At 39.2% G+C, this 10,319-nt stretch overlaps 1 protein-coding gene across 4 annotated transcripts; it reads left to right on the top strand.

Moving 5' to 3' along the window:
• The first annotated feature begins 833 nt into the window (after positions 1-833).
• On the top strand, positions 834-9,928 carry eloa (elongin A). Of its 4 annotated transcripts, none has more exons than XM_030148249.1 (12): positions 834-952; positions 3,041-3,097; positions 3,462-3,574; positions 3,740-4,299; positions 4,937-5,271; positions 6,931-7,045; positions 7,186-7,338; positions 7,436-7,533; positions 7,697-7,877; positions 8,262-8,394; positions 8,690-8,842; positions 8,977-9,928. In XM_030148249.1, exons 1-12 carry the CDS (start codon positions 881-883, stop codon positions 9,041-9,043), a joined length of 2,037 nt encoding a protein of 678 aa, XP_030004109.1. In that variant the 5' UTR covers positions 834-880; the 3' UTR covers positions 9,044-9,928. The 4 variants fall into 4 exon arrangements, with proteins under 4 accessions (XP_030004109.1, XP_030004112.1, XP_030004111.1 ...); XM_030148252.1 differs by having other exon boundaries at positions 8,690-8,838; XM_030148251.1 differs by having other exon boundaries at positions 6,934-7,045.
• The last annotated feature ends 391 nt before the right edge of the window (positions 9,929-10,319 follow it).

The following is a 10,319-nucleotide window of genomic DNA, read 5'->3' on the forward strand; positions in this document are numbered from 1 at the left end:
TCGAGGCTGTGACGCATGATTCCAACCTCTCCTGACGTTTCCCACCTCCATTTCCTAATACAGGCAGCCCCTCGGTGCCCTCCCCTCCAAAAATATCTCATAAGAGGCCAGCTTTCCACTCCCCCTGCCCATATGGCCTCTAGGTTTTAAATCTGGTCCAGTCTTGTATAGCTGTTTGACTATGAATCTATGTAAAAGGTTTGATACAAATGTTAGATATATGCAAACATTCTGATGATGAGCTGTAACTGCATGTAAAAGTAAAAATATTCTTGGTGATTATTTTTATTTTTGTTTGTCATTGTGTTTATTACTAGTTTGCAAGGCTTCAAGTATCATATTCCTGTTTTCTTCAGTTAGAGCATTTCAAGCAGTTGGAGCAAATTATTTTTAACAGTTGTCTTGCCGTTGACAATGTATTACTCATATATGAACTGAAGTTTGATAGTATACTTGTAAAGTTTTAGATGACTTCTATAATCATACATCTAACAGGTGTTTCCCTGCTTTTGTTTTATTTTTTCTTTCATGATTGAAAATTAATAGCTGCAACAAACAACAAAGGGAAGCAAGACATACATTCCAAATATTGCTTCAAACAGGTGTTTCCCTGTTTTTATGCGTTGTCAGCTGTTTTCTGACGTATTTCCGGTTTTATGACAACGCGTGTTTAATTCACTTTTACACAAAACAATTTTCGTTTTAGCCCTTTGTTTGACTAATTGCGATGAAGATATTTTGGTTGTTATATAGTTTCTTGCAAGACAATTCTTTAGCGTTTCTTGTTGACATTAGGTAACGCTTGACAGGCGGAACCTTTTTTCTTTTTTTTCCTCAGTGGATGAAGTGACTTCCGGTAGACAGGGTACCAGCAGTAAACATGGCGGAGGAGCTGCTGGAAACAGTGGACAGACTCCAGTCCCGGCTCCAGGAGAATCCGGAGCCTCGAAAGGTAACAGCTGTACTGGTTCAAACCGGGGGGATTTGTTTTTTACCCTCAACTGGTTCCCAAAATGCAACGTCTCGTCCGTGGAGGCCGAAAGGAAGACGGACACGCAGTTCACCGAAAGTCGCAATCGTTCTTTAAATGCTGCGTTCAGGGTTCGCCGTCGGCCTCCTGCTGCTCTCATAAAGAAACAGAGCAAGCTAAAGTACCAGAATCAACTCTCCGCAATTTTTTATTTATGAGTTAAGTGATTTCGCAGAAGAGACGAATTAAACTCCAATTGTAAGAACAATAAAGTAAGCGCAGGCTAAATACTGCAGACCAGTGCCCATAATCAATGAATTGAATTAATCAAATAATACAGTGATGGCCTATTCAGTCTGTGTATCTTTAGGTGTATTAGGTGCAGGTTTTTGTCATCATCTGCACTAGTAATTCAGTGATAAATAACGATACTTGTAATTACGAGAGTACTAAGTAACTAGTAAATGTAAATCTTGTGATTAGTTGGTCATTCATACAACAAAAACCTATAGAGTAATTTAGATTTTATTTGCAGGATAAAACAGTGGAAAAAGAAGTCAGTTAAGCTAACCTTGTGTAATAGATAAATGTTGATTATCAAACGTGTAACGATTTTTTTTCCTGTTGAGTAAACAATCGCTTCACCTAAAGAGCTCAAGATAATACTGTATTCCATTGCTTCGACTCCTTATCTTTCTTGATGTTTTAGACCAACATTAAGATAAATCCACATTGTAGACAAGATGCTTCCTACAATTATTACTTTGTCCGACAATTTTTTGCATCCCATGAAGGCATCATATGAAACGTCACAATAATAACGAAGCTTTAACTTGTTATAATTTACATCATTAACCAGCATTTATAGTCCTGTTAACGCCAACAAGTTTAATGTAAGGACTTTAAGTAAGTGTAGTGTAATTTGTGGAATCAGAACACCAAACTTAGCATAAATTACACGCGGCTAGAGTAGCTGTTAGCCGCTGAGCTAACCAACAACGTTAGAAGACAATTAAAGGCCCAGTAAAGTGTTAAATGCTGCCTTCAGGTTATAGCTCAGTTGTAAACCATTCCTCTGCTCAGGAAAGTATTTGCAGATAAAAACTAATTGTACATGTCCTGTCTCCCTTTTGTTTATTGTGACAGGATTTGGATTAGAGGAAATAAAAAACCTGTACATTGTATTCCCGTGTCTAAAGATTCGAACTGAAATTGAAGTAAAGAATTCAGGCTTCAGATATTTACTGTGTGTTTGTCCATGACACGTATCTGCCTCTGTAAGGCTGGAGTGAGTCCCAAATGTGTCTGTAGTTAACATATGTTTCAAAATCATTTTAGTTTAGGGGCCACATACAACCTGTTATGATCAAGTGGGCCGGATCAGTAAAATGATAACATGATAACCAATGAATAATGTTTTGTAGTGAATAAAAGTAAAATGACATTATGAAAATGTTTATGTCCAGGAACTATCCTTTAAAAATGCGACTAACAATAACATCCTGAAATTTCTTAAGAAACATAAGAGTAATTTCAACAATATCATGCCTCATCTTATCATTTGCACATGTGCATTACAATGTACAGATCACGGTGGATCTACAAAGACACAAAACATTTAGTAACAGGCATAATATTGTCAAAATTGCACTTACATCTTTTAACACATTTCAGGTTGGTCATATTTGTTCAAGTTATTCACACTTTTTGTGAGAGGATAGTTTGTAAATGTAAACATTTTCACATGATTATTATTATTATTTTTACTAAAACAAAGACAAAAAATTTTGGTGTTATCATTATCTATAGGTTGTTATGATAATATTTTCCTGGTCTGACCCACTTGAGATCAAATTGGTCTGTATGTGGCCCCCAAGCTACAGTGATTTTGACCCAGATCCCTGATTTAAATAAAGTATTACATCAACATCTGAGATTATTAGTATGAATTTAAATAGCAGAACACTATTTTGATATTGTATTTGTGCAGATTTTGGAGCATTTTTCAGACAATGCAGCATCTAAATGATCACTGTTTTTTTTTTTTTTGTTTTTTTTTTTAATTCTCAGCTTGTAAAGACCCTCAAAAGACTGGGAGAACTTCCAATGACGGTGGATATTCTTGTGGTAAGCATTTAGTGATTCATTGTTTTCTCCAAAAAGAAAACAAATTTGATAATAACTGTGCAGTAGAAAAGCCATAGCAGATCTTTTACTTTGCTATGAGCATAAATGCCTTACCCAGTCAATGATTTATGGCAATTATCAGCCTGAACATGTCTCTGACTGTTCATACCACTCACCTGAGGTCAGCAATATGAAGCAACTTTACATATGTAATGACTCTGAAGCTAAATGTCAGAATGTCACTCACACTATCTACCAACAGCAAAATTCATTAGTTCCACATACAGGGATGTTAATAAACGTTTTTTTGTGGTACATGTGTGTGCAAATCCAAGACGGCTTAACATAGATGATCTCTCTTTAGGAAACTGGAGTTGGAAAGGCTGTGAATTCTTTTAGGAAACATGAAATTGTGGGAGAAATTGCTAAAAGCCTTGTAGCCAAATGGAAGAAACTGGTTCCTCAGTCCACGGACAGGTATGTTCTATATGTAATACATATGCATTTAGAAACAAGTCTACATGCAGTGTAAATGCACATTGCAAAGCCAGCTTTTCAAAGGTATTTGTGTACCCATACTGTTTTTATTTGGCTGTTGTTTTTATGTGTTTATTCTTTTTTTTTTTTTTTTTGCTATCACAGACCCAACAGTCACACCAAAGAGGCATCGCGGTCACAAACACACTCTCAAGGACTCGAGGTAAGCAGAGGAAGCAGTCACAAACGTCATCGTGAGCCTTCACCCGAGGACGAGCCTTTGTATGAGGAAGAAGAGGAGGAAGAAGAGAGGAGATACCACACTAACTACTCCCCCTCCCCTCCTCAACATGAGCATTACAGCCCCTCACAGGGAGGAGGATACCAGTCTGAGGAGTACGAGAGTCCGGAGCCCAGCCCTCCTCCTCCTCCTCCACCTCCCCGAAAAGAAGCTCACCATGCTAAACCTAACAAAGACCCCCGGAAAAACCATCACCACGGAAACCATAGTGAACGAAGCAGGGACAGGGACAGGGATGAGGCGCAGCGGCAATCTCAGAATAGTGACAGAGGAGGAAGAGGAGCTGGGAAGGATGGGAGTGAAGTAAAGAAACAGAATGCAGACAGAGCACGGCAGCAGAGTCCAGTACAAAAAGCTGCCAAACACAGTAGAAAATCCAACACGCATGACGTCAAAAGGGAAGACAAGAAGAAAGGAGATGATGGTGAGTGTGTGCTTTTGAAAAATACAGCATGTGAACATGTCGTCACAAAAATCCTCTGAATCACAAAAGTATGACAGAATCGAAGAACAAGAAATAATTAAAAATCAACAATTCATGTAAGTTTACAGTGGCTTTTTCTTTTTGAATATAATGGATCTATGAAAGCCTGAAGTTTTGGTCAAAGGCGCTGTCCTGTTAGTTTGATAGTTGTCACAAACTACACTCATAACATTGCATGAATCCACCATTCCTTCTCCATAAACAGCAACATAGTCTCTGACATGACTTTTATCGTATTAACGCAGAGTTCTCTTTTCCACTAATTGTGAGATTTTACAATTCAATAAGCAGTTATTTGATGAATAGCTGCTTTCTGTCTTATCAACCTGAATATGTAAATGTAGCCACAACAGAGAAAAACATCCTGTAACAGATGATTTGCAGCCTGAGAAGCTATTGGCAGAAATGAACTTCTGATGTACAGCAGCCCTGTCGACAGGAAATGACAAAGAAAATGGAACTAAGAGATATTGTTGTGAAAAGAAATGTCACGATGAAGTTTATCATCCTATAATCTCTGACGTTTTACATTATCCCACTTATTACATGGTTACTTTACTTTTGCTTGTGTTGACAGGGCGACCACGGGCCGTGAAGGATTCGCCAACCAAAGAGGATGAAGATTACTTTGAGGCTCCCACCATGTCCTTTGAGTCCTTCCTCACTTACGACGCACCAACATCTGTCAAAAAGAAAAAGAAACCATTGTCGTCGTCATCGTCACACAGTCGGCCGTCTCACTCTTCCTCATCAACGTCATCCTCCCATCATACCCGACCCACTCCACCTGCAGCCTCCTCATCCACCTCTTCATCCTCCTCTTCTTCCAAAGCGAATAAAGCGAATGGGACCAAGAGGCCTCATTCGGGCTCCAGTTCAGCTTCAGCACCAGCCCCCGAAAAACGCAAGAGAGTAAGAAAAATTTATATTATCTCTTACAATTCTCTAAAGTCCCTTTTCCATCAACATTGCCAGGAACTTTCATAACCAGGATTTAACTACCTGGGTAAAAGAATTCCTGGTAATCTGTGTGCTTTGTGTTTCCATCTCACCTCAAAGTTCTGGGAAATTTCTTCAAATCAGGCTCATTTGTTTGGACTTGCCAACTCGAAGTACGACTAAATTTCTTTCGAGCATGTTCAACATATATGTTCTTTAGCATATTCAGATGGACAGAGAGATTATTTCAATGCACTTGTAGGAGTGAGCCACATATACTCAAAAGAGCAACTTTGAACACTCAATAGAACAAATTCGGCTAATGGACCTCATCGAGCCTCCGCTTCTTGTAGCTTCTCTTCTTTTGCATCATTTTCCAAATGATCAAAACACAAACGAAGTGAAACTTGTAGAAATGTAATGAAGCATAAGCATGATGCATACGTTATATTATATCTGGGAGTCTGGACTTTTGTCTTGGAATTGATCATTTTTACTACTCTACACCAGATAGTCATTTTTACCACATTTTGTACCTAGAGAAAAAAAAAAAACAAACCGTGGCATTTCTATTAGATGGCACTAATCTCCCTCTCCCTTAAGCTGTGATGTTCCTGTAGCCATTTTTACACAGAGATCCCAGAATAAAGGTGAGATGGTGATCCCACCTTTTTTCCACCATTGACCAATTTCCACAGCCAAGCCAACGGAGTAACAGAGGTGAGACAGGCTGGACTTTTACACAGTGGACCTGTGTTCCGGAATCAAAGGCACGGTAACACAGCGCAGTGTATAGTGTGACATATAACTTGCACGTCGGAAATACCCTGAGCACAGCAGCCCGTCCTTCACCATTCCACAAATGTTAGCATGAATAGAGTCCTCTGCCCAAAGTGACAACAGCGCGCGGATCTCTGCATCCCCCCAGTTTGACACCTTTCTGGTCGTGTTGATATGTTTGTTTACTGTACACGGCCCGCGCTCATTTTTCAATCCCCCGGCGTGGGGTTTGCACATGCAATACATCATCAAAACGACACCTTGGTTGTAGAACGAGAGGTGTTCCTTTTACATAGCATCCCGAAATCATGATTCCATCTTCATCATGACTCTGTTACTACCTCCAGAGGTGTTACAGAGCCGTGATAAAGCTGGGACCAAATGATCCCACCATTTCATTTACACAGATGTCGTTCCAGAATAAAGGCAAAATATTCCTGTAACAGAAGTGCTGTACTGCCTCCCAATTAAAACTACGTGATCTACATGGAAAAGACGTAGATGCGACTGTGGGTAAATATAAGTGCAAAATGCTGCAAGTGTGTTCTTCAACACACAGCCCCTCCCCTCAGGAATTGCAGAGAATCTGAAAAGTCCCACACCCCCTACTAAGAACTAATTTCAGGGAAAGTTTGGGTTTGAGGGAAAGTCTTTTTTTTACCTGGGTAATTTTGGTGGAAACGCACAGAGGTTTTTCAAAATCTTGGGTAAAATTAATGTTCCAAGTAAACTTCCTGTGGTGGAAAAGAGGCTTAATTTACTTTTAAAATTCCACATATTCTGGAATCATTTGTTTACTTTAGGAGTCACTTTGTATAAATAGTTGTGTGATAAATCTGCTTTCAATGTTAGCAGGTGGTTGAGGCAGTTCCGATCCTTCCTGAAATTCCTCTACCAGTCATTCAGCCCAATTACAGACCCCTGCCCTCCATTGACGTTACGCCGCTGTCTCCTCAGAGACGGAAAGGTAAAGCAAAGCGCTAATTATTCAACCGATTATCAGGCTCCAGGGGAATATGTTGTCCAACTTCACCTTGAGTTATTGTGCAAAATCTGAGCTAGCTCTTCGTGTCAGTGTCCTCATATTCATAACTTTCTTTAACTCAGTTCCTGTCTGCAACGATGAGGAGGATGCTGGCTTCACAGGGAAACGGTTCAACTCCAAAATGGTGGTTTACTCAGGATCAAAAACTGCCTACTTACCCAAGATGATGACTCTGTATGAGCAGTGCATCCGTGTCCTGCAGAACAACATAGATTGTGAGTAAAAATACATTAAATACACAACAACAGTACTGTTGACAACGAAAATACACTGTTACATGCTGCTGTTCTGACTGTGACTCTTCTCTTCCAGCCATTGCTGAGGTGGGAGGCGTGCCCTTTGAGATTCTTGAACCAGTTTTGGAGCGTTGTACACCGGAGCAGCTGTACCGCATCGAGCAGAGCAACCAGGTACACATGAGATTATTACCATAATCTTTAATTAACTAAAACAAATAGTCTCATCAAGGTTTATTAAGTATGTTGATAATTATAAAAGGAAAGATAGAAGAAAACAGAGAAGGACAATGAAGCATCTCTTCCTAATTGTTTGTTGTCTTTCCTCTTCTTTCAGTGGTTCACAGAGGAATCTGATGAGCTGTGGATGCGCCATTGCCAGCGGGACTTTAAGCGAGAGTCTCCTCAAGAGTACGAGTCGTGGAGGGAGATGTATCTGAGGCTGCACGACGAGCGCGAGGAGCGTCTGAAGATGCTGACTCAGAACATCACATCTGCACATGCCAACAAACCCAAAGGTACAAAGCGGTTTTGCAGTTGTAGATGGTAAGTTAACGAAGAGTCAGTGGGTTTACATGACACTTAAAGAAAACTAATGATTCCTTTTGTCCAACTCAAACTGAAGGCTGAATTTCTCTTTGTTTGTTTGTTTATTTATTTATTTATTTATGCTTGTCTTGATTTGACTGAACTACCCAAAAAAGACAGTTCTTTAGTTTAATCTAGTTTACAATTATCTTTAATTTCAAATTCAAAATGAATCCCTGGGTAGGCAGGATATCAGTGAGCAGGAGATTTGGGGGTATTAGTAAGCGCTGCCTACTTTTTCACTTGTACATGTTTTTCTATTGTTTTCCTGAATTGTCAGTGATGTAATGTTTGCGTTGTCTTTCTTTTGGTAGGGCGGCAGGTCAAGATGGCATATGTGAATTCTGTTGCTAAGCCTCCACGTGATGTCCGCCGCCGGCAGGAGAAGTTCGGTACCACTAGCGGTTTATCTACCGCTGCCTCTCAGGCAGCTGCCGCTCCCATCAAGTGAGTACCAAGTGACACCAGCTGCATTTAATTATATGGCTTTTTATTAACACAGATTAAGCAAACTGTGTAGAAATATGTTTATGCATCCACATTTATGGAACAAATTGTTTGCATTTTCTTATGGGTCCTACATGCAAAACAATAATGATTACCTCTTTTGAATAATATTTATTAATTGGTAATAAAATTATCACTAGCTGCAGCCCAAGTGGGATTTACTAATAAAGTCCATTACTTGTGCGTCAGGTTGCAGGGGATTAATGGTCATTTCTCCTGTTCCTGTTTCTTCCAGAATAAGGCCAGTTAACCCAGATTACTCTGAATCCAGCCGCTCCTCTTCTTCCTCCCAAAACCCTTCTACCAGTTCATCCCGCCCCCCAGCACCAAGTGGAGGAGCAGCAGCAGCAGCAGCAGCAGCACGGGACAAGCCACAGGTCAAAAGTGAGTTAACTCTTGAAAGAATAATCCTCACCTATGTGTAGATTTTATTGAACTTAAATGAAGTATATTATGTTTACAACTGCTACGATAATCATGATCTAACTGTGATGTCCTTCTTTTTATTCCGTTATTCTGCAGAAATCGCCCCTATGATGGCCAAAACTATCAAAGCATTCAAGAACAGATTCTCCCGCCGATAGTGTGAAAGAGACTAAATGAATTTTATGAATTCCAACAACTGTGTTTTTAATTTATTCTGTTTTACTGGAGACCCCTGACTTCTGCACACACAGAAAATCAGTACTTTTGTTCACTGACAACAGATGTGAGCCACTTGGTGGAAATGGATTTCGTTCTGTTTAATTTAAATGGTGACAGCGGTTTTGAGGAAAGCATCGAAGTATTAAAATCATTATAAAAGGATCCAACATCCAATCTGGCAACTGATGTTCACATGAGCCAAAAGAAACATTCATACCACAAACACATAGTATTTTACTTTTATTTTCCAGCACAGTATCTCTTCATCTTCTGTGATGAGGGACTTCGTTTTAATATTTTACTCATTGGTTATTTTTCATTATAACCAGATGATACACTACAAATGTTGCACACACTTCTGTTATCTTTTATTTACACACATGATACACGTCTGATGCAACACCCAGACTCCAACTGAGAGGTCATCCGGCCAGTCAACGACTTTTGAAAAACATGGGTACATTTTAGATTTTGGGGCATAAACAAGCTCATGGAACTACATGAACACAGTGTAGACTTTATCTTTAAACTTTTCTGTGCTTCAGAAAATGTTTTTCTGTTGTTGAATGTGTGTGTGTGCCCCTGTTATATTTGCTTCACTGTGACAAAAAGCTTGAGTGAGGTCAGATGAAAATCCAAGAAGAGAGGAAGGACAAGAAAACAGTCACGTAGATTCATTCTACAATGAAATGAGATGTATTTATTTTCACTGGGACCTGGCACCCCACAACTTGGGCCCTAAATGGAGTAGGTCAAAAAATGTAATTTTATTAGATTTTAACAAATGTTATATGGTAATTTTTATTAAAATTGACTTTTTGCCCTGAAATGTGTCTGAGCATAGTTGTGTTATGTCAAAATGTTTCTACTGGAAAACTGGAAATATTAAATGGTGTTGGATACAAAGATGATCGCTTTTGAACAGAATCTTTACAAAATTATTAAATATATCTGGTGATGATTATAAACAATTATATTTCTGTAAAAGTGACAAATCTATTAGTGTAGAGTATATCGACTTGATGGCATTCTGAGTTAAACTTTACTGACACATGGATGTTTTGCGACAGTACAAACGTTTGTTGGTAAAAGATGAGGACCAATCAGCGGTACTGTTTGGCGTTTTACGTCTTCATTTTAGTGAAGTGGAGGTAGTGTTGTGCAAAATCCTGTTGTCTGACGCACTTTTCCCTTCAAAATAAAACAACTATTGCTGCTTT

This window comes from Sphaeramia orbicularis, chromosome 11 (assembly GCF_902148855.1).
Source record: "Sphaeramia orbicularis chromosome 11, fSphaOr1.1, whole genome shotgun sequence".
NCBI classification, from domain to species: domain Eukaryota; kingdom Metazoa; phylum Chordata; class Actinopteri; order Kurtiformes; family Apogonidae; genus Sphaeramia; species Sphaeramia orbicularis.

What these genes read in the sequence shown, in the direction of transcription:
- eloa (XM_030148249.1), top strand. Translation starts at nt 881, where the DNA reads ATGGCGGAGGAGCTGCTGGAAACAGTGGACAGACTCCAGTCCCGGCTC. An exon ending in CCCCCGAAAAACGCAAGAGA is followed by an intron (nt 5,272 to 6,930) that starts GTAAGAAAAATT and finishes TTTCAATGTTAG; the next exon opens with CAGGTGGTTGAGGCAGTTCC. An exon ending in CCTGCAGAACAACATAGATT is followed by an intron (nt 7,339 to 7,435) that starts GTGAGTAAAAAT and finishes CTTCTCTTCCAG; the next exon opens with CCATTGCTGAGGTGGGAGGC.